At 40.1% G+C, this 24,320-nt stretch overlaps 3 protein-coding genes and 1 long non-coding RNA gene across 8 annotated transcripts in view; 2 read left to right on the forward strand and 2 right to left on the reverse strand.

Moving 5' to 3' along the window:
- Positions 1-1,492, forward strand: part of LOC140630952 (uncharacterized) — a 37,395-nt gene extending 35,903 nt beyond the window's left edge. The window contains exon 3 of the long non-coding RNA XR_012028633.1: positions 1,234-1,492. This is a non-coding gene — a long non-coding RNA (uncharacterized lncRNA). The remainder of the gene's footprint in view (positions 1-1,233) is intronic.
- ALG9 (ALG9 alpha-1,2-mannosyltransferase) overlaps positions 1-2,453 on the reverse strand; it is a 114,741-nt gene extending 112,288 nt beyond the window's left edge. Inside the window, exon 1 of the mRNA XM_072821954.1 lies at positions 2,319-2,453. The gene's annotated coding sequence lies outside the window, so the exon portion shown is untranslated. The remainder of the gene's footprint in view (positions 1-2,318) is intronic.
- FDXACB1 (ferredoxin-fold anticodon binding domain containing 1) lies at positions 979-6,351 on the reverse strand. Its single transcript, XM_072821960.1, has 5 exons — positions 5,883-6,351; positions 5,501-5,657; positions 4,010-4,213; positions 3,659-3,817; positions 979-2,658 (listed from the first exon to the last, which is right to left on the reverse strand). Exons 1-5 carry the CDS (start codon positions 6,052-6,054, stop codon positions 1,479-1,481), a joined length of 1,872 nt encoding a protein of 623 aa, XP_072678061.1. The 5' UTR covers positions 6,055-6,351; the 3' UTR covers positions 979-1,478.
- On the forward strand, positions 6,106-12,101 carry CFAP68 (cilia and flagella associated protein 68). 5 transcript variants are annotated; one of them, XM_072821962.1, is made up of 5 exons: positions 6,112-6,384; positions 6,569-6,699; positions 8,927-9,157; positions 9,648-9,714; positions 9,979-12,101. In XM_072821962.1, exons 2-5 carry the CDS (start codon positions 6,634-6,636, stop codon positions 10,158-10,160), a joined length of 546 nt encoding a protein of 181 aa, XP_072678063.1. In that variant the 5' UTR covers positions 6,112-6,384; positions 6,569-6,633; the 3' UTR covers positions 10,161-12,101. The 5 variants fall into 5 exon arrangements, 4 of the variants coding, with proteins under 4 accessions (XP_072678065.1, XP_072678063.1, XP_072678064.1 ...); XM_072821964.1 differs by lacking the exon at positions 6,569-6,699 and having other exon boundaries at positions 6,106-6,384; XM_072821963.1 differs by lacking the exons at positions 6,112-6,384; positions 6,569-6,699 and adding an exon at positions 6,391-6,536.
- The last annotated feature ends 12,219 nt before the right edge of the window (positions 12,102-24,320 follow it).

A 24,320-nucleotide genomic window follows, 5' to 3' on the forward strand; every position in this document is an offset into this window, starting at 1 on the left:
AACAAATAAGACAGTTATTTCCCTCCCAGAGTTTACAATATAATTCCAATCTTCGGAGCCTAACTATTCATTAACAGGAACATACATTAATTAACATTAGAGGACTCTAGAGTCCTGGTCTGAGCCAATCTCCCAGTGTCTCTGAGAGATGCTTAAAATAGAAAGCTCCAAAATCCAGGAGGGCAAAGTTTAATCAATCACATGGAGTGGTTACTAGTGAAGACTAGGGAAAGAAAAACAACAATGGCAGAAGGAATATGAGCTTTATTTTTTTTAAGATTTATTTATTTATTCATGAGAGATACAGAGAGAGGCAGAGACAGAGGCAGAGGGAGAAGCAGGCTCCATGCAAGGAGCCAGATGTGGGACTCAATCCGGGGTCTCTAGGATCATGCCCTGGGCTGAAGGCGGCGCTAAACCGCTGAGCCACCCAGGCTGCCCCAAATATGAGCTTTTTTTTTTTTTTAAGATTTATTTATTTATTCATGAGAGATACAGAGAGAGCCAGAGACACAGGCAGAGGGAGAAGCAGGCTCCCTGCAGGGAGCCGGATGTGGGACTTGATTCTGGGACTCCAGGATCATGTCCTGAGCTGAAGGTAGGCACTAAACCCCTGAGCCACCCAGGGATCCCAAATATGAGCTTTAGAGTCAGACAAATCCAAGTGTGAAGTCTATATCTGACATAAATTCGTTCCATGACTTCAGCAATAGTCAACCATGGAATACATATTATCATGATGATGCCAATACTAATTATGGTACACTTTCATGGAATAAATATTATCATGATGATGCCAATACTAATTATGGTGCACTTTCAACTTACCCAAGCTAATAAATGTTGGTCTGACTCAAAAAACCACTCTTGTAAATTGATTTAGTGAGATAACACAAAAGGGTTAAAAGAAGAGGAATTGGCAGTGTGAAAAAATATGACACTGAAGTTCTATTGCATCTTCAGGGATAAAGTATCTAAAATACAAGATGCTGTTTTATTTGTTTTCCTAGTCATGACTCAGGATCAAAATACAGTACAACTCCATAGGTCACCAATCCCACCACAGTCTATGAGTTTAAGTGACAAAGCCCCAAGTTTCTTTGGAGTCAACTAACATTGGCTAGAGTACCAAGGTAAAAGACTTTACAAAAAACACAGTCTGGAAAGAATTACCAGTTACAAATTGGTCTTTTTCTTTTCTTTCTTTCTTTCTTTTTTTTTTTTTTTTACAAGATTTTATTTGAGAGAGAGAGCACACAAGCAGTGCGAAGGGGCAGAGGAAGAGGGAGCAGCAGACTCTCTGCTGAACATGGAACCAGACAACATGTTGGGCTCAATCCCAGGACCCCAGGATCATGACCTGAGCTGAAGGCAGATGCTTAACTGAGTGAGCCACTCAAGTGTCCCCAAATTGTCTTTTTCATCTGCACCTGCACTCACACCCACAAAGATTACTCTGGAGAAGTAAATTTATTAAACTATCGAGGTATTACATGTAGTCTTTGCTGAATCTCTTTCCTAAACTGTAATTGCATTGATGCCACCTGCTGCCGAGTGAGGGCCTTGTCACAGGTCTGATATGTCAATCTATAGCAGAGACTGACCTGTTGAGTCTTGGGATGCTGGAAACGACTAAGGAATTGTATGGATATGACAGTGTCCTGGGACACTGCTCGGGCCACTGTGTGAAACTCTAGTTCATCAAATTCTTTCTTCTTATCTAACCAAAAACTAATATCATGCACATAGCACGGAGGATACAGGGAATAGCTTTTAAAGGGTTCTATTTTCCCAGGAACAAAATTCTTCAGGAAACGGGGATCAAAGGTCCACAACATCCTCCAGTCTGAGATACCCCAGACAAGCATTGTTAGTAGGTCCAAGTTCATAGACACAAACATAAAACTCTGGTCTTTGTGTATAATGCTTGTAGCAGATGTGACAGACCCAATAATCAGATCCTTGGCACAATCTGGGCCAAAATTATGAGACTTCACATAAATAAAATAATCTTTCCCATTTGGTTGAAAGACAAATTCCACTGAACTGCTCAGCTTAGAGCCCTCCAGCAATGTCTGGGTCAGAAGGCTATCAAGAGTGCCCTTCAGGTGATCCAGCAGTGACTGAAGATAATGATCCTTCAGATTTTTATTAAACCCAAGGATAAATAAAATCTCATGAAATGCTGGCATTGTGAAAGGCAAGATAAAGCACTTCCGAAAGACAGGTCCACTGAGGACGTGTAGGGAACCTGGGAAGAAGCCTGGTGCTTGGATGACAGCCTGAACATGAACTAGGAGAGAAGGTCTAAGGCACACCTTATTTTGGCCATAGATTTCTTCATGAGCTTCTTCCTTGCTGTCTAATCCAGGATCCTTGAGAAGATTAAGTTCTGAAAATAACACTAGAAAGTCCTTCATGTCTTGTGTTGTCCCACCAGTCAGGGACTCAGAATTTGAGTTATCTTCACAGAGACTAATCCAAAAGGCAGCCGACAGACTGTCACAGTTCCAGTAAGTGAGAACATTGGTGCTTCCCTCTGGCAGTAAAGGAAAGGAACAGTTCAGCCTCTTAAGAGGGAAAGCTTTGCCCAATTCAGCAATGAGCTTCTCATTAATGGTTTTGATGGGATGACAGGAAGGTGCTTCTAGGAAACCTCTGTTTAAACACACATAAAAATGACTTTTTAAACTTCAAACATAAATAATTATAATGGATCTAGAATTAAAAGCACAGGGATCCCTGGGTGGCGCAGCGGTTTGGTGCCTGCCTTTGGCCCAGGGCGTGATCCTGGGAGACCCTGGATCGAATCCCACGTCGGGCTCCCGGTGCATGGAGCCTGTTTCTCCCTCTGCCTGTGTATCTGCCTCTTTCTCTCCCTCTCTCTGTGTGACTATCATAAATAAATAAAAATTAAAAAAAAAAAGCACAAATAACTGTATAGAAAAGAATTATCTTTAAGGTGATTCCAAAAGCAAATTAAAAAATTCATCTACCAGAAACAGAGATCATGTGTTTCAGAACTCCGATAGCCACCATTCTTACAATATACCAGAAAATATGACAAAGTTTACTTTTTTAAAGGTTTATTTATTTATTCATGAGAGACACAGAGAGAAAGATGCAGAGACATAGGCAGGAGAAACAGGCTCCCCACAGGGAGCCCGATGCAGGACTGTATCCCAGGACCCCAGGATCATACCCTGAGCCAAAGGCAAACGTTCAACTGCTAAGCCACTCAGGTGTCCCAATATGACAAAGTTTAATTCTAAAAAGGCTTGTGGGGCAGCCCGGGTGGCTCAGCGGTTTAGCACCACCCAGTGCGTGATCCTGGAGATTTGGGATGGAGTCCCACATCAGGCTCCCTGCATGGAGCCTGCTTCTCCCTCTGCCTGTGTCTCTGTCTCTGTCTCTCTCTCCCTGTGTGTCTCTCATAAATAAGTAAAATCTTAAAAAATAAAAATGAAAAAATAAAAAGGCTTGTGTAAGGTCAGACTGACAACTATTCATAGCATGAACATCATGAACAATTTATCCATGAAATTAACATTTTTTTTTGAAATTAATTAACAATTTATCCATTTAATATATGGTTGCCATCAAGTCAATCAGGATACAACTAGAGATAGAAGTAATTTCTGGTAAAACAGCAGGTTACCTGTTCAACTTTCCTACAAGTGCTTCTGGTTCTGGAAAGGAAAACCACCGGTCACCCAGTTTGATCCTGAAGGTTCTGGGTTGTGAACACCCAAAGGGTAAGCTCCGGGTGAAGATATGGTTCAAAGCACCTTCTACATGAAAGGACTTATCTTGACTCCTGCCAAAATAGTCACCAAGTATGGAGTCTGTCATTTATTTAATTAATTAACTAATTCATTGTCATTTTTTTTAAAAGCAAGTATTTCTAGAGACTAAAGCAGGAAGTTGGTAGAGGAAAGTTTGACTAAGAGATTTTTTTTCATTATTAGTATAAGAGATGAAAAAAGGCTAGGCTTCTGTTATTACTTACCTATATCCAGTGCACTTGTACCCTGGCACAGACTCACAGCTGAAGGGATGCACCTCACTTAAAATGAATCCTCCCAGAGCAGCCATGGCAACCACCTGCCAGCTGTTGTGCCATTCTCTCCTTGGCTTATCAGCAGAAGTCCCACCTTGTCCTCTACACAATGCCACATGGACTTCTCCTTCCTCTGCAAGAACATCTTTACAGCTAATAGGGGGAAGAGAGCACCAGCAATTTATCAGAAACAAGTTGAAATTATCATAGGAAGTAACCTATACATACCTGGCTTGGCTGTAAAATAATTAAAATACAATCATATCTATTTACAAAGGTCTATAAGACTTCACACATGCAAAGGAAGTAGCTGGAAGTAAAACCGTAAATTCAATGTTCAACTCAAAACTGATACTAGTGGCTGACCAGGGTATTATCTGGCTTTGTATCTGCATTGTTCATCTAATGTCATAGAAAGGTCAATGTCTGCAGAATTCCTATACATGATTCACTGATTGGGCTGTTTTTCCCAGTTCAGTTGTTCATTTCACTCCCTTCCTATTAAAATTTCATATTTAAAATACTAACTTATGGGGATCCCTGGGTGGCTCAGCGGTTTCGCGCCTGCCTTTGGCCCCGGGCGCGATCCTAGAGTCCCAGGATCGAGTCCCGCGACGGGCTCCTGGTGCATGGAGCCTGCTTCTCCCTCTGCCTGTGTCTCTGCCTCTCTCTCTCTATCATGAATAAATAAATTTTTAAAAATCTTTAAAAAAAAACAATCCTGGCTGTGTGGGGCACCTGGATGGTTAAGCTTCTGCCTTCAGTTCGGGTCATGATCCCGGGGTCCTGGGGTCGAGCCCGGAATCAGGCTCCCTGCTTACTGGAGAACCTGCTTCTCCCTCTGACCCTCCCCCAGCTCGTGCACTCTCTTTCAAATTAATTTTTAAAACCGTAAAAAAAAAAAAAAAAAAAAAAAAAAAACCCTGGCTATGTGAAGTTTCTTGACAACTATGACCCCTAGAGACCTCCCATACAGTACCATGTTTTGGTAAAGTAGTGTAAAGCACTATTTTAAGTTCACATTAATCTGAGGTAGTTCCCATCAATATCCTCATTTTATGGATGAAGAAGCAAAAGCAAGTAAGGATCAAGTAAGCTTACCCCAAATCACATAACTATTAAGTGGTGGGTGGGGATTTTGAATCCATGTTTTTGGCCATCAGATTATACTGGCTACCATTATTTTGCATTATCCAAAATAGGTGTTCCTCCCTTTACACGCCCAAGAGCACACTATTTGTACTTTTATTTAACATTTAGGGTGACACGTCTGCCTTTCCAACTAGACTGTGGGTTCCTCTGGAGCTTTACATTAGCTCTAAAACCTATCATAGTAACTTGCACACATATGCCCTATTTCCCAAACTAAAATATAGGAGGGCAGTAACTGTGTAACGTACATCTTAAACATTTTACTTTTGAGTGGTCTCATTTCCTCACCTCTGGAAAAACTTGGCAAGCAGTTCCCTGTTCTTAGCTACTCCAGCTTTGCGTCCACAGTGGGGAAAATTAAAATAAATTCGATCAAACTCCCTGGGGTGCAGTTCCAAGGCATCTGCCAGACGGGTGCAGTCCACACAAAAAAGTATCTCAGTACCTGGCATGAAATACAGACAGGAGGGTGTCTCAACACCTGAATCCCTCCCTAACCTGTACCTTGCAAGACAACCCAGGTGCAAGCCCACAGCTGGCTTTCAGGGAACCGGATGCTCAGGAGCAACCCCCGCGCGCCCTGGGGCCGCCCGCACGCCCCCTCCTTTCACTTCCGGCCGTGCCAGCAGCGGGGCGGGGCGGGGCTTCGCGGAGGGGCTGGCCTAGCTACCTCGCTCGCGCAGGCGCCGCAGATTCTCCCGGGCCACGGGATCCCGGGCCACGTCGGCCGCGCGCTGCAGGCAGGTGGCGGTTACACGGGTGCTCCCGTCCAGGGTCTCGCTCAGCGCAGCGGCGAAGGAAAAATTCCCCTCCCCAACCAACAGGAGGCGCCGAGGGGCCATGGCCGGCACTTGCTCCCCGCTCACGTCCTCGGAGGCGCCAGTTGTTACGTCACTTCCTCCGTTGGGGGGGGTGGTCTCTACTGGCCTCTCCCTCGGTCGCCGGTTGATGATGCGTCGTCAGCGTCCTGTTGTCCTGAGAGACGGGTGCCGCCAGTTCGGGGGGAGGGCAGGGGGTAAAGAGCTATGAGTGCAAAAGGGGACTCCGACCATCCCGTCCCCTCCCTTCCTCGCACCCTCAGGAGGGCCAAGATCAATTCCTTTTAGCCCGAGCGCTGCCCTGAGGGACTTCGTCACACCTGCATGAGATCACAAGCAGGCACCAGCGCACAGGTGCGGGCCCAGGGAGAGGCGAGGTCTGAGTGAAGGGAGTGGGGCGGGGCTGAGGTCCAGGGGCGCCCTGTAGGGTACTGTCGCAGAGGGTTTAAGAACAACCTTCCGTAATGGCTGCCTCCCTTTGTCTCTGCTGCTCGAGATTTCTCCAGGTGCTTCTCTCTCCTACCTTTTATTCATTTAGGAAATACCAAGTGCCTATTATGTGCCAGGCCTCCGTGCGGGCGGCGAAATACATGGGTGACCAAGATGTGGCCTGTGAATTCACTGAGCTTACAGTCTCGTGGAGACCGCACAGCGAAGGAGGCAGCCCTGGTACAGTGGGATGCGGCGCTACGAGGAGTCGTTCAGGGTGCAATAGGGGCACAGAAGGACCTAGAACCTCACCAAGTTCCGGGATGAAGTGGAAACATTCCCTGAGTGAAGTGAACCTGAACTGAAACCCAAGAGGAGTAGGGAGCACCTGAGGGGCTCAGTCGGTTAATCGTCTGCCCTTCAGCTCAGGTCATGTTCCCAGACCTGAGATCCTGAGGGATCTGAGATCCAGGGGACCTCGGGCTCCCTGCTCGAGGAGGAGTCTGCGTCTCTCTGTCCCTCTGCCTGCCGCTCCCCCTGCTTGTGCACGCGCTCTCTCTCTCTCCCTAGCTCGCTCTCTCAAGTAAATAAATATTTTTAAAAGGAAAAGAGGGACGCTTGGGTGGGTCAGTGGTTAAGCGTCTGCCTTTGGCCCAGGGCATGATGCTGGAGTTCTGGGATCAAGTCCCGATATCGAGTCCCATATCAGGCTCCCTGCATGGAGCCTGCTTCTCCCTCTGCCTGTGTCTCTGCCTCTGTGTGTGTGTGTGTGTGTGTGTGTGTGTCTCATGAGTAAATAAATAAAATCGTTAAAGAGGCAGGAGGAACAATATATGCAAAAGCATGATGGAGAAACAGAATAGTTGAATTTGGCTGAAATGTAGTTGGAGAGTGGGTAACAGAGGAGATTGAAGAGGTAAGCAGGGGCCAGGTCATACAGAACACCCTAAGCCATTTTCACAACTTGAGTCTTACTCGGAAAACAGTGGCCATCTTTTAAATAAGAAGATGACACAATTAGATTTTCATTTTCACACCATTCTTTACTATGGAGAAAGGATTGGAGAAGACCAAGGCTGATGGCAAGATCTGATAGGTGACTACAGCAATAATGGTGGCAAAAGCTGGTAGTGATCTAAAATGGAACTTGGCAGTAAGGATGGAGGGTAGTGGTCTGATTAAAAAATCAATAAGACCTAGAAATTGGATGGATGTAAGAGGTAGAAAGAGAAGTCAGAGTCAAAGATAAGCCCAAGTGGACAACTGAGTGGATGTTGATGTCTGTCCTTACAGCTCCAAGGACAGTGTCACTTTGGTCTACAGTGTGGGTACCAGGCTTGTCAGATTTTGTGGGACCAATTACTCTGTAGTCATCATGCTATTTGTTGACATCAGTGCATGCATCTCTCTTCACAAAGGTACATGATATGAGGGCAGTTACCTTTAAAGCTGCAGTATTGGCTTTGTCCCTACCTGTGGAAAGGTGGCTTGGTGGGTGGTGTCTCCCAGATCATGACCTCCTGGCCATGGTGATCCGGGTGACCTACATTCTTTCTTTGCCTGGAGAACGGGACGGCCAGGTTTGGTGATATCTCTTCCCTTAAAGAAAATGGAACAGCTGGATAAGATTTGCTATCACTTATCTACAAATTCTTCAAACAATACAAGCCACTCAGCATCAAAATACTGTTCATCAGTGAAGGTATTGTCTTACCCCCCAGCCAAGGGACCACAGTCATCTTTTGGCCCAAAATTAAAATGGCTAGGCTTTTGATTCCTTACAAAAAATTGAAATTCAGACATTGGTCATCTGATATGTGCAAAGCACCATTGACTGGGATAGCAGGCAGAATGAGAGGTATGATAATAAGATACAGGTCCTGTCCTCAAGGTATGTACACAGTTCAGTATAGGAGATTCAACACATACTTGAAGAACTTCAGCGTATGGTAGAAAGCTAACGATATGAAGATACCATTCTGTGTGAGACAAAGGAGAGAAAAGTTAACTTGGGAGACATCATGAAAGAAGTGGCATTTGAGCTGAGTCCAAAAGGAAGGAAACTATCATTTATTGAACTTTTGTTGTGTTAAATAGTTATCCAACTTTCACTTTTCCTTATTCTCTTGGACTATAGCAATATTCTTAGACCTTAAACTCTTACATCTCTAAATTTCTTGAACATTTAGCTAGTTTTCCATATAGTATTGGGGATACTGAAGGTTTTCCTGCCTCTTTAGGGGGTGGCATTTAATGTCTGCCATCTGCTACTTTTGATTGAGAGGATAGTTCAAAGGATTCAGGGACTAGGAGAGAAAGAAACAGAACCACAATTAAACTGGGAGAAGAGCCTAGATTCTTAGGAAGGTGTACTTATGTTATACTTGGCCAAGGATAAAGAAGGGATGAATGCCTTCTCTATTCCCTAGTTTATGCAACTTGCCTTTCTGTTCTCACTTTTTCCCAGAGACAGTCCCTCGCCTATTTCCTTGCAAACCCACACTATGGCAGCCTCATTAATGCAGATGGACATGCTGAAATATGGACAGATTGGAATGATATGTCCAAGTTTTTCCAATATGGATGGAGATGTACCACTAATGAGAATTCCTATTCAAATCATACCCTGATGGGAAACTGGAACCAGGAAAGATATGACCTGAGGAATATCGTGCAGCCCAAACCCTTGCCTTCCCAGGTAATCTAACTTTCTCTTCTGTTTCCTTCCATTAGCAAAAGAAATGCCAATGGCCATTTAAGAGGTAGAAATCTGAGAACTTCCATGCCGAGATCTCTCAGGCTTCTCTACTCAGTGAGGTGGTTGGGGGTGGACAGCAGTCTTTAACTGGAATGTCTGTCCTACTATACTATCAAGTTGAATAGTAAAGTATTCAAAGTATGGGTAGTACTCTTTCTCTTGCTTCTCTTTAGACTTTATTCATCTACATAAGTATATGTCTTCTCACTCAGGCTGCCTACCTAGATTTGTCATTTATCTGCATTTTGCCCGTAAATGTTTCCTTAACAAACAAACAAGCAAACTTACAAAGGATATGAAAGTTAGTAGACATAGACCTCTAGTTAATCTAAAATATGACAGCATGTTAGAATTCATGTAATTGTGTCCTTTATTTCCCAATATTAGGTGTATACTCCTATATTTTTAACTAATTGGTTTTTCTTTCCAGTTTGGACACTATTTTGAAACAACGTATGACATGAGCTATAACAACAAAAGGCCACTTTCAACTCATAGTAGGTGGACTGTTCTTTTCAATCTTTATATACTCAGGACTTAACTCTGTGCCTGGAACATAGAAGGAACTCAAATAAAAGTAAATTGAAAAAAAAAGTAAATTGAATGAGTAAATAAGTGCATGAATGAGTAAATGATTTTTCTCTTTTCTCAATTTTGGTAGGACTCACTAAACTCAGAAATGTTCCCTCAGAAATAAGAGCGAGACCAGTTCCTTGTTGACTGATTCTACTTGTCTTTCCTTCCCTTTTCTCTTCCCCCAGGGTTTAAGAGAGAGCCTCACTGGTTTCCAGGACATCAGCCTGAGCTGGATCCTCCTCGATACAAATGCACAGAAAAGTCAACTTATATGGCTAGCTACTCAGAGCCTCCACTTGGGCATTACTCTGCCTGTGTGTGGAATCCTAGTAACTGCCAAGAGGTCCAGGATTCTAAGAAAAAATAAGAAGCTTCATTTTTCCAGAGTAAATTGTAGGAGGGAACACATTCTAAGCACAAGTAAGAATTTAGCTGACTATAATACAGTTTCACTCTCTGAATAAAGCACAGTAAATATTCCCTAACCCCTTTTTTGTTTGTTTTAATCAAGATTTAAATGTCAAATTTAAGTTAATTATGTCTGCTCTTAGTTCTCTGTTGCGAAGTTGTAGTAGGAGAGGATTAAAAAAGGATTATTTTAAATCTGCAACTACTTTGCTCTTCCCTACCTTCCATATGGCAGTACTGCAAGATCCAGCATGACTTGGGTTATGTTTGATGAGGCGCTTCCTGGATATAAGCCGGGTGGTCACCATCAGATATTGTAACTTTATCATGACCTTAATGAATATCCCCTCTTAAAGACTACAAAAAGGGGAAAAAGACTTTTTAAAATTATTATAATGAATTTAAAACATACAAAATTAGACAGAGTAGTATAATGAACTCCCATATACATTACCCAGCTTCAATAATTTATTTTTCATTTTTTCATTTTTCTAAAGATTTCATTTATTCATGAAAGACACAGAGAGAGGCAAAGACATAGGCAGAGGGAGAAGCAGGTTCCCTGTGGGGAGCCTGATGCGGGACTGGATCCCAGGACCCTGGGATCATGACCTGAGCCAAAGGCAGACACTCAACCACTGAATCAACCAGGTGCCCCAATAATTTATTTTTTAAAAGATTTTATTTATTTGGGGGAGAGAGAGATTATGAGTGAGAGCGAGAAAGAATCTGAAGCGACTCCACAATGAGCACAGAGCCCAAAATGGGGCTCCATCCTACAACCACAAGATCATGACCTGAGCTGAAACCAAGAGTTGGGCACTTAACCAACTGACACCCAGGCACCTAGCTTCAACAATTTATGACTGATCTTAACTATCCTTATATACTTTCTCTATTTATAAAATTAATTTTAGAGCAGATCTCAGAAATTATATCTTTTCATCTCCAAAGATTTCAGTATATATCTCAAAAAGATAAAAATCATCAATTTTTTATTCCCCCACAAAGACCATCAAGGCAACCTTTCATCAAACAAAGCTGAGGTATTAAACCTCTAGCAGGGAAGCACATCAACTTGACGCAATCTTTGTGAGAATTCAAAAGGGGGATGTTCGGGGAGGGTATCTTGAGAGATTTCGGGTAAGGACTAAACCAACAGTGGTTTAAGACAAATCTTTCAGAGCACCTGGGTGGCTGGGCAGTTGAGTGTCTGTCTTCCACTCAAGGTGGATCCCAGAGTCCTGGGATCAAGTCCCACATCAGGCTCCCCACAGGGAGACTGCTTGTCCTTCTGCCTGTGTCTCTGACTCTCTCTCTGTCTCTCATGAATAAATAAATAAAATCTTTAAAAAAAAAAAAAAAGATGGGTCTTTCAAAGTGGGGAACTGGTAGGGATTGAGACAGGATCGTGAATAGTTTGAGCTTAGTGAGCACAGGGAGGCAACAGTCTAAATTTTAACACATTTGAACTTATCAATATTTTCCTTTTTTATTTTGTCTCCTGTTTATTATGATAATATAATGGATGAAAGATGTCTCCCATGTATTTCCTCCCAAACGTTCATTATTTTATATTACAAACACAGATATGGAATTTATGTTGTATAGGATGTGAGATAATAACTGAGTTTTATTTTTTTCCATATGACTATCCAGTTTTCCCATTAATTATTAATAATTATTGAAAAGACCATACTTTCTCCACTGCTCTTGAACACCATTTTTATTGTAAATCAACTATCTGTGTATACTTGGGCCTTTTTCTGGGCCCTCTATTACATGCCATTGGCCTAACTGTCATTACATATGCTATCTTATCCACAATGCCTTAATTACTTTGCTATTGTAATTACGATAATTTTGTAAATCTTAATATAAAATAAATGAGATACTTTCACATTGTTTTTCTTCAAGAATGCCTTAACTATTTCTAACCCATTGAAGTTCTATATAAATTTTAGGATCAACTTGCCAAATTTTACAGAAAGATACCATTAGGGTATTGGTGGAAACCGCATTGCATTGTTAGATCAACTTAAGAATTTGAGTTATAGGGGCGCCTGAGTGGCTCCACGGTTAAGCATCCAACTCTTGATTTCCGCTCAGGTCATAATTTCAGGGTCATGAGACTGAGCTCTGCATTGGGCTCCCTACCCAGCTGGGAGTCAGCTCAAGATTCTTTCTCCCTCTGCCCCTCCCATTTGTTCCATCTCTTTCTCTCTCTCTAAAATAAACAAATACATCTTTTTAAAAATTTTAAGGGGCAGCCCGGGTTGCTCAGCGGTTTAGCGCCGCCTTCCGCCCCGGGCGTGATCCTGGGGACCCAGGATAGAGTCCCGCATCGGACTCCCTTCCCTACACGGAGCCTGCTTCTCCTTCTGCCTGTGTCTCTGCCTCTCACTCCCTCTCTGTGTCTCTTATGAATAAATAAGTAAAATCTTTAAAAAAAAAACTTAAGATTTGAATTATTGCCTCTTACTAATTCTAGTACTTCATTAAAATATGTTCTTGAAATACGAATATTTTATAGGCACTTATTTTAAGTTTATGTTATATATCCTATTTCCTGTGTATCCAGCATATTTTTTAGGTAGTAGTAGTAGTAGTAGTAGTAAAATATATATGGCATAAACTTACCATTTTAATGATTTTTTAAAGTTATTTATTTTTATGATTTTATTTATTTATTTGAGAGTGCGGAGGGGAGGGGCGGAGGGAGAGGGACAAGCAGACTCCATGCTGAGCGTGGACTGAGCCCAATGTGGGGCTCCATCTCAGAACCCTGAGATCACAACCTGAGGCAAAATCAAGAGTCAGTCGCCCAATGTGGGGCTCAAGCTTACAACCCCAAGCTCAAGAGTCATACACTCTTACTGACTGAGCCAGCCAGGTTCCCTATTTTAACTATTTTTAAATGTACAATTTAGTGGCATTAAGTATATTCACAGTGTTGTGTGACTATTAGCACTGTTTCCGGAACTTTGTCATTATCCCAAACTGAAGCTCTGTACCAATTAAACACTGACTTCTCATTCCCCTCTCCTCCTAGCCCCTGACAACCACTGTTCTCCTTTCTGTCTCTATGAATTGGCCTATTCTAGAAACCTCATATAAGGGGAATCATGTCATATTTGTCCTTTTGTGTCTGGTTTATTTTATTTAGCTTGTTTTCAAGGTTCATCCACATATATTCCTTTTAAGACTGAATAATATTCCATTATGTATTTACTACATTTTTCTATTCCATTCATCTGTTAATGGATACTTGGGTTGTTTTTGCTATTTGTCTATTGTGAGTAATTCTGCTATGAACATTGGTGTACAAGTATCTGCTTGACTCCCCATTTTCAATTATTTTAGAGGTATACCTAGAAGTGGAATTGCTAATCATATGGTCATTCTGTATTTAACAGTTTGGAAATGCCCAACAACTGTTTTCCACCACATTTTTTTTTATATTCTCGCTCACAATGCACAAGGATTCTAACTTTTCCACATCCTTACTGACACTTATTTTGTTTTTTAGTTTTTGTTTTTATAATAACCATCCTAGTGGGTATAGAATGGTATCTGTTGTGGTTTAGATTGACACTTCCCTAATGGCTAGTGATCTTGAGCATCTTTTCATGTGCTGTTTAGCTATTTGTATATCTTTGGAGGAAAGTTTATTCAACTCCTTTGCCCATTCTTGAATAGAGTTGTTTGCCCTTTTGTTGTAGGAGTTCTTTATATATTCTGGATATTGATTTCTAGTCAGATACAGGATTCACAAATATTTTCTCCCATTCTGTGGATTGTACTTTCTTTCACTCCTTTACCAATGCCCTTTGATGCACAGAAGTTTTCAATTTTGATGAAGTTCTGTTTATCTATTTTTTCTTTTGTTGCCTGAACTTTTGGTGTCATATCCAAGAAATTCTTGCCAAAGTCAACATTATGGATATTTTCCCATAGGTTTTCTTCTAAGATTCTACCGTTTTCACCTTATAACTAAGTCTTTGAAAAAAGAAAAAAATGATTAAGTCTTTGATCCTTTTTGAATTAACTTTTTAGATGGTATAATGTAAGGGTCCAGCTTCATTCTTTTGCATGTGGAATGTCCAGTTTTTTCAGCATCATTTGTTGAAAAGACTATACTTTCCTCCATTAAATGGACTTGGTATCTTTGTCAAAAAAAACATTTAACCATATGCATAATGGTTTATTTCTGGCCTCTGTATTCTATTCCACTGGTCTATATATCTGTTTTTGTGCTAACACCCCACTGTTTTTTATTACTGTAGTTTGAAATAAGTTTTGAAATTAGGAAATATGAGTCTTCCAACTATGTTCTTATTTTTATTTTTATTTTTTTAATATTTTATTTATTTATAGAGACACAGAGGGAGAATGAGAGGCAGAGACACAGGCAGAGGGAGAAGCAGGCTCCATGCAGAGAGCCTGACATGGGACTCAATCCAGAGTCTCCAGGATCACACCCTGGGCTGCAGGCGGCGCTAAACCGCTGCGCCACTGGGGCTGCCCTGTTCTTTTTAGATATTATTTTGGCTATTCAGGGTCCCTTGAGATTTCATATGAATTTTAGGGTAAATTTTTCTATTTATGGAAAAAGAGGTGTTAAAATTTTTAATAGGGATTCAAATAAATCTATAGATTGCTTTAGCTAGGTTGATATCTTGACAGTATTAAGTATTCTAGTCCATGAACATGTGATGTCTTTCCATTTATTTGTCTTTAATTTATTTCAGCCATTTTTTATTGTCTTCAGTATATAAGCCTTTTGCCTCCTTAGTTAAGTTTATTCATAGTATTTTTGATGCTGTTATAAATAGATTAGTTTTCTTTTTTTTTAAGATTTTATTTTATTTATTTATTCATGAGTGACACACAGAGAGAGGCAGAGAAGTAGACAGAGGGAGAAGCAGACTCCCTGTGGGGAGTCCAGTGCAGGACTCGATCACAGGACCCAGGATCACGATCTGAACCAAAGGCAGACGCTCAACCACTGAGCCACTCAGGTACCCTTTGATTTGTTTTCTTAATTTCCTTTTGGGATTATTCTCTGTTAGCATATAAAAATGTAGATGACTTTTGTATGTTGGCTTTGTATCCTGCAACTTTGGTGTATTTGTTTATTAGCTCTAGAGAGTTTTTGGTGAAATCTTTAGGCTTTCTACATGTAAGATCATGTCATCTATAAACAGATAATTTAATCCCTTCCTTTCCAATTTGGAAGCTTTTCTTTTTCTTACCTAATTACTCTGGCTAGAGCTGCCAATAATAGTGGCAGAAGCTGCCACCTCTATTGAATAAAAGTGGTAAAAGTGAAAATTCTTGTTTTGTTCCTGATCTTAAAGGAAAACCTTTTGATTTTCACCACTGGGTATGATGTTAGCTGTGAGTTTTTCATATACGGTCTTTATTTTGTTGAGGTAATTTCCTGCTATTCCTAATTGAGTGTTTTTATTATGAATAGATATTGAATTCTAATATTCTTTCTGCATCATTTGAGATTAGCATTTTTCCCGCTTCATTCTGTTAATGTGGTGTAGTACATTGATTTTTATATGTTTAATCAACTTTGCATTTCAGGAATAAATCTCATTTGGTTGCAAGGTATCCTCTTAATATGCTGCTAAATTCGGTTTTCTAGTATTTTATTGATTTTTGCATCAATATTCATAAGGAGCATTGGTCTATAGTTTTCTTGCAATATCTTTGTCTGGTTTCAGTATTGGGGGAATACTGGCATCATAGAATGAGTTAAAAACTGGGTGATGGGGTGCCTGGGTGGCTCAGTTAGGGAAGTATCTGCCTTCAACTCAGGTCATAGTCCCAGGGTCTTGGGATCGAGGCCCATCTGGCTCCCTGCTCAGCGGGGAGTCTGCTTCTCCCTCTCTCTCTGCCACTCCCCCTTGCTTGTACTCTCTGGCTCTCTCCCTGTCAAACAAGTAAATAAAATATTAAAAAAAAAAATGGGTGATGGACATTAGGAGGGCACATGATATGATGAGCATTTGGTATTATATAAGACTGATAAATCACTGACCTCTACCTCTGAAACTAATAATACATTATATGTCAATTAATTGAATTTTTTAAATTTTTAAAGATTTTACTTATTTATTTGACACGGAGAGAGGCAGCAGGCAGAGGGAGAAGAAGAAGCAGGCTCCCTGCGTGCTGAGCAGGGAGCACAATGTGGGCCTCAATCCCAGGACCCTGGGATCATGACCAGAGAGAGGCAGGCACTTAACCAACTGAGCCACCCAGGAGCACCCCTAATTGAATTTAAATTTAAAAAAATAAGAAAAAAAAATGAGTTAAGAAATATTTACTCCTGGGGCACCTGGCTCAGTCAAAAGAACATGTGACTCTTGATCTTGGGGTTGTGAGTTTGAGCTCCACGTAGGGTACAGAGATTACTAAAAAAAAAAAAAAAAAAAAAGATTAAAAAGTAGAACTTAAAAGAAAAAAAGAAAGAAATGCTTCCTCCTCTTCAATTTTTTGGAAGAGTTTGACAAGGATTGGATTTAATTATTTAAATGTTTGGCAGAATTCTGACCCAGGGCTTTTCTTTGTTGGGATGTTATTACTGATTCTATCTCCTTGTTAGCTACAGGATTATTCATATTTTCTACTTCTTCATGATTCCATTTTAGTAGATAATGTGTTTCTAGAAATGTATCATGCTCTTTCTCTCTCAAATAAATAAATAGATAAATAAATAAAATCTTTAAAAGAAAAATAATCTCATATCAATAGTCTAAATTTATTTTGTAAGGAACCAGAAAAAAAGAACAAACTTCACCCAAAGCTAGCAGGAAGAAGGAAATAAAAAAGATCAGAGCAGAGATAAATAAAATAGATAATAGAAGAACAATACAGAAAATCAACGAAACCAAAAGTTTGATTCTGGTGAAAATATCAACAAAATTGACAAACCTTTAGCTAGACTGGCTAAGAAAACAGAAAACAGAAAAATCAAATTACTAAAATCAGAAAAAAGTACAGACATTGCTACAGATTTTAAAGAAATAAAAAGGATTATGAGAATACTATGAACAATTGTATGCCAGCAAATTGGAAAACATAGGCGCCCTCATTTTTCTTTCTCAATGTATGTGTTTATAGCTGTAAATGTCCCTTTTAGTACCACTTTCATTGCATTCCTTGAGTTTTGATATGTTGATTTTTCTTTTCCATTTATCTCAAGGTATTTTAAATTTTCTTTTATAATTTATTCTTAATCCAATGATTGTTTAAGAATGTGTTGAGGGCGCCTGGGTGGCTCATTTGGTTAAATGTCTGCGTTGGGCTCAAATCATGATTTCAGGGTCCAGAGATGGAGCCCCACATCCGGCCCCCTGCTCAGCGGGGAGTCTGCTTCTCTGCTTCTCCCTCTGCTTCTCCCCTGCTCATGGGTGCTCTCCAGTGAGTGCACATATATGTGCTTTCTCTCTCTCTTTCTCTCTCTCTCTCTCTAGATATATATATATCTTCCAAATAAGTAAATGAACAATTTTTTTAAGATTTTATTTATTTATGAGAGAGAGAGAGAGAGAGAGGCAGAGACACAGGCAGAGGGAGAAGCAGGCTCCATGCAGGGAGCCTGACATGGGACTCGATTCCAGGACTCTAGGATCATGCCCTGGGCTCAAGGCAGGCGCTTAAACCACTGAGTCACCCAGGCTTCCCCTAAATGAACAATCTTTAAAAAAAAAAAATCTGGATGGCTTAGTAGTGGAGCATCTGCCTTTGGCTCAGGTTATGATCCCAGGGTCTGGGATTGAGTCCCACATCAGGCTCCCCACAGGAAGCCTGCTTCTCTCCCTGCCTATGTGTCTGCTTCTCTCTGTGTGTGTCTCTTAAATAAATAGATAAAATCTTGAAAAAAAAAAAAAAAAGAATGTGTTGTTCAATTTGTGAATTTTCCATTTTTCCTTCTGTTATTAATTTCTGGTTTCATTACATTACGATCAGAAAAAATACTTGATATGATTTTAATCTTTTAAAATTTATTAAGACTTAGGGCATCTGGGTGGCACAGTTGGTTAAGCATTTGATTCTTGGTTTTGGCTCAGGTCGTGACCTCCAAGTTGTGAGGTCAAGCCCCACATAGGGCTCTGTACTCAGTGAAGAGTGTGTTTGAGATTCTCTCTCCCTCTCCCTCTGCCCCTCCCACTTATGCTCTTACTCTCTCTCTCTGTAAATAAATAAATAAATCTTTAAAGTAAAATTTATTAAGACATATGTGTGGCCTAATCTATGATTTTTCTTGCAGAATATTCCTTTTGCACTAAGAAAAAGGTATACCCCTTTGTTGTTAGCTGGAGTGTTCTGCTACTACTTTGTAAATTGTCTCTAACTCCCCTCTGCCAAACAAAGCTGCAGAGAACATCCTCATATATAGCTCTGAATTGCTGGGTGATGAAGTAATTGTGTATTTAATTTGGCTGTTGTTCTCAAGAATGGCTGTGCTGTCTACACACACCAGCAGTGGCTAAGGTTCCTATGTTGCCATATCTCTGCCAATACTTAGCATTAACCGACTTTCTAATTTTTGCCAAGCTGATAGGTGTGTAAAGCAGTGGCTCTCAACCAGAAGCAATTTTGTCCTTCAGGAGACAATTGGCAATGTCTAGAGACATTTTTGATTCTTACAACCTTGTATGTCTACTACATCTGGTGGGTAAGGACCAAGGGTCCTGTTCAACATCCTACAATGCACAAAATAGCCCCCACAACAAAGAATTATCTGGTCCAAAATATCACTAATACAATATGGAGAAAGCCTATTGTAAAATTATAGCTTGTTTATACTTTGATTTTCATTTCACTGACTACCAGTGATTTTCAGCATTATTTGTATGCATATTGGCTTTTTGGTTCCCACTTCTATAAATTTCATATGTACAGTCATTGTTCATGTTTTTTTTTTCCATTGGAGCAGCTGTCATTTTCAGTTTGCAGGGGTTCTTTGTATATTCCAGCTACCAATGCTATTCATCTCTTATAAATTTTAGAGATTACATGTATATTCTCCCTTCTGTCAACTTCTGTGGACGGTTAAAGATGGCCACAAATTCTTTGATACTCTCTCACCAAAAGGTGGAAATCTATACCCCTTCCTTTCAAATATAGACACTCTGTAATTGCTTTGACCAAAAGATATGGGAAAAGTAATATTGCACAGGTTCCTAGGCCCAGGCAGCGTTCACCTCCTGTCTTGTGCAATACTCCTTACTGGAGCCCTGAAGTCCAACTACCTGATGGAAATACCCTATAAAGAGGCCCTGTTACTACAAAGAGAGGGAGAGGGGCCCAGCTGAGCCCAGCCTTCCAACCATCTTCACTAAATCATCAAGAGTGAGAGTTAAGGCATCTTGAAGCCTGAAAGCCAACAACTGATCCTAGTCAATGTCATGAGGAGCTCAAGAATTGCCCAGCTGAGCTCTGTGCTATAAATAGTAAAGTCTAATAAAATTATTGTTAAGCTACTACATTTTGGGATAGTTTGATTGCAGGAACCACCAGAACAATATTCTATAAGATTGTATCCTGTAAACTTGTGAACTCTTTTATTGGTTCTAATAGTTTGTCTACTGATTCTAATGGGGTTGTTTGGGTAGATGATTATATCATTTACAAATATTAGCCAATATGCCCATTCTCCTGAATTTTATTTTTATTCATTTAAATATTTTCATATTTATTTGTCCATATTGTTATTTTCCTTTTCTGCTTAAAAGCAACTCTATGATTGCTATGTGTTAGTAATAAAAAAATGGCATCACATATGAATTTACTGTTCTCTTATTAAGAAGTCTGTCGTGTATTTACTCTTTAACCTACCATTTTCCTGAAACTGTACTTATGAAAGTGAAAGTTTAGGGACACCGAGGTGGCTCACTAGTTGAGTGTCTGCCTTCAGCTCGGATCGTGATCCCGGAGTCCTGGGATCAAGTCTCGCATCAGGCTCTCTGCATGGAGCCTGCTTCTACCTCTGCCTGTGTCTCTGCCTCTCTCTGTGTGTGTCTCTCATGAATAAATAAATAAAATCTTAAAAAAGAAAAAAAAAGAAAGTAAAAGTTTGCTCAATCTACTGGATGCTTCAGCTTATAGGTTATTTGACTTTCATATTCTGCATTTGATAATCCACCTGACTACTCACTTCTTTCTTCCCTTGGTTTCTGTGATGACATGCCAAATAGGTTTTCCTCCCATCTCTCCGAGACACTATGTCTCTTTTATGAGCTTATCTTTCTCTGCCAATCCCTAAAGTTTGCCTTTCCAATGATTCTGTTGTTGACCATCCCCTCAACTTCTTTTGGCTAACCCTTGGTGGTGTTAATCACTCCCGGAACTGCAGCTCTCACTTATGTGCTTCCATATTCTAAATCTCTATTTCCATACTAGATGTGTCATCAGAGCTCTGAATATATATACATAACCAACTACTTATTGAGTATCTCCATTTGAATTCTTCAAGAGCCACAAACTCAATGTACCTACAACTGTATTCGTAATCTTCTGTCTCAAACTTTTTCTCTCCTAAGGTATTCATATCTAAGTGAATTCCATAGCTCTCTTTTATGTATCTTAACCACTCTTTCTTATTTTTAAAAGATTTTATTTATTCATGAGAGAGAGAGAGAGAGAGGCAGAGACATAGGCAGAGGGAGAAGCAGGTCCCATGCTGGGAACCCGAGGAGGGACTCGATCCTGGGTCTTCAGGATCACGCCCTTGGCCAAAGGTGGTGTTAAACCGCTGAGCCACCCAGGCTGCCCTATTTTTAATATTTTATCATAAGTTTACACAGTTGTCAAAAACAGAAACCAAGGAATTATTTTGGCTCTTCCTTTTTCATCCCCATTCAAGCACTCAGGCCTTATAAATTCTACCTCCATATTATGTCTTGTTTGAGTCCCCCATTCGTACATCTCTAGTGACTTTTTTTAAAAAGACGTTATTAATTCAAGAAGAAAGCACACAGAGTGTGGTGGGGGACAGGAGCAGAGGGAGAGGGAGAAGCAGGCTCCCCACTGAGCAGGGGGTCCGATGATACCAGGGCTCAATCCCAGGACTCTGGGATCATGACCTGAGCCAAAGGCAGACACAACCAACTGAGCTACTCAGGCACCCCTATTGTTTTTTCCTTGTTCCAGTTTTACATTATTTCTCACCCAGTCTGCTGCAAGAGAGCCCTTTTGTTTTGTATCTCTCTTTTCCATTCTGGTCCCCACGTACCAATCACTATATTGCTCCCAGAGTAACCCCTAAAAGGACAAAGTTGATTATGACACTCCCTTGGTTAAAATCCTTTATTGGCGTCTATTTCCCTCAAAATAAATTCCAAAGTCCTTAGCAGAATCCCTTCCTAACTCCCTTGCCTTATCTCTCACACTGTCTTCCCCATGCATCTAGTGCCCCCAACCAAACCTAAATACATCAGGACTTCATACTGTTCATTCTTCCTAGATGCATTCCCCTTCTTCTTCACCTTGCTAAGTTGTATAAATCAATGATATCATCAACTTGCTAAGTCTCATAAACCAATAAGAATTCACTTTAGACACCCACTAGGATGGCTATAATCAATAAGATAGATGACAAAATAAGTGTTGGTAAGAATATAGGAAAATCAGAACCCTCATATACTACTAGTGGAAATGTGAAATGATGTAGCTCCTTTAGAAACACTCTATTTCCAGACTGGGTTTTTTGTTTGTTAGTTTGTATGTTATGTGTCTGTTAGCCATTTGTATATCTTCTTTGGAGAAATGTCTGTTCGTGTCTTCTGCCCATTTCTTGACTGGATTTTTTGGATTTTGGGTGTTGAGTTTGATAGGATCTTTAGAGATTTTGGATACTAGCCGTTTATCTGATAAGACATTTGCAAGTATCTTCTCCCGTTCCTTAGGTTGCCTTTTAGTTTTGTCAACTGTTTCCTTTGCTGTACAAAAGCTTTTTATCTTGATGAAGTTCCAATAGTTCATTTTTGCTTTTGTTTCTCTTGGCTTTGGAGATGTATTTAGCAAGAAGTTGCTGTGGCTGAGGCTAAAGAGGTTGCCGCCTATGTTCTCTAGGATTTTGATGGATTCCTGCCTCATAGTTAGGTCTTTCATCCATTTTGAATGAATTTTTGTGTATGGTATAAGAAAATGGTCCAGTTTTCATTCTTCTCCACGTGGCTTTCCAATTTTCCCAACACCACTTTTTGAAGAGATTGTCTTTTTCCAATGGATATTCTTTCCTGCTTTGTCCAAGATTAGTTGACCGTAGGGTAAGGGTCCATTTCTGGGTTTTCTATTCTGTTCCACTGATCTATGTGTCTGTTTTTGTGCCAGTACTATACTGTCTTGATGATTATAGCTTTGTAATACAGCTTGAAGTCCAGAATTGTGATGTCTCCTGCTTTGGTTTTCTTCTTCAACATTCCTTTGGCTATTTGGAGGTCTTTTTTGATTCCATATAAATTCTAGGATTGTTTTTTCCAGCTCTGTGAAAACTGCTGGTAGTAGTTTGATAGAGATTGCATTAAATGTGGGTACCATAGACATTTTAACAATATTTATTCTTCCAATCTGTGTGTGTGGAATGTTTTTCCATTTCTTTGTGTCTTCCTCAATTCCTTTCATAAGTATTCTAAAGTTTTCAGACTACATATTTTTTATCTATTTGTTTAGGTTTATTCATAGGTATCTTATGGTTTTTGGTTCAATTGTAAATGGGACTGATTCCTTGATTTCTCTTTCTACTGCTTCATTGTTAATATATAGAAATACAATAGACTTCTGTGCATTGATTTTATAATCTGTGACTTTGCTGAATGCCTGTATCAGTTCTAGCAATATTTTGGTGGAGTCTTTGAGTTTTCTACATAGAGTATCATGTCATCTATGAAGAGTGAAAGTTTGACTTCTTCCTTGCCAGTTTGGATGCCTTTTATTTCTTTTTTGTTGTCTGATTGCTGAGCCTGGGATTTTCAGTACTATGTTGAACAACAGTAGTGAGAGTGGATATCCCTGACATGTTCCTGACCTTAGAGAAAAAGCTCTCTGTTTTTCCCCATTGAGGATGATATTCACTATGGGCCTTTCTTAGAATTATTCTATTAAAAAAATGATAGTTTAAAAAAATTAAAGCACTTAGCACAGTGTCTACCACACAGTAATATTAGCTCAATAAATGTTAGCTAATATTAAAAAAACAAAATAAGTGATAGTTAGAATTGCCAACCAACTCGTGGCATAATTCAGATATAGAATTATGGATGAGCTAACTATAAAGCTGAAAAAAGTCCTTAAATATACTGGACTAGAAAAGTTCTACACTAATGACAATGAACAGCCATAGCAAAAAATGTGACCTGGAAATGAATAACAGTAAAGATGTAGTCTAACTTGAGTTCAGTAAAAATACACCAAAAAGTGAGCCTGCATATTCAAACAAATTATGTCAAAAACATAAATATCAAAATCTAATAGTCAAAGTATGATTTAAGACCAACTCATTAGGATTATGTCTGCTTGAGAAATCTGGTAATTCACTAAAATGATTAAAGTTGACATATGATTTCCAGGACATTCTTCAGATTTTTACACTATTTAATTCAGCTTCTGTCAGTTAAGATTTTTTTGTATTCCGATAACATAAAGCCATTGTCAAAATAGATTTAAACAAAAACAAGACATGAGACATTCTGAAGTAAGGAAGGCCTAGAGTTGGCCAATTTAGCAATTCAGTGATCCATCAAGGACCTAGAGTCCTACCATCCTTCTTGCTCAGCCATCCTTGGCATATCATGGATGGTCCCTCAAAGTTTCAAGATGGCTATAGCAATCTGAGTGTCACATCCTCATGCTCCAACATTAGGAGGAAGAAAAAAAGCTCTCCAACCTTTCTCCTCTCTCTCTCTCTCTCTCTCTCTCGATGGATCTTATTTATTTATTTATTCATGAAAGACACACACACACACAGAGAGGCAGAGACACAGGCAGAGGGAGAAGCAGGCTCCATGCAGGGAGCCCGACGTGGGTCTCAATCCTGGGACTCCAGGATCACGCCCTGGGCCAAAGGCAGGTGCTAAACTGCTGAACCACCCAGGGATCC

Source organism: Canis lupus, chromosome 3 (assembly GCF_048164855.1).
Source record: "Canis lupus baileyi chromosome 3, mCanLup2.hap1, whole genome shotgun sequence".
Lineage (NCBI taxonomy): Eukaryota > Metazoa > Chordata > Mammalia > Carnivora > Canidae > Canis > Canis lupus.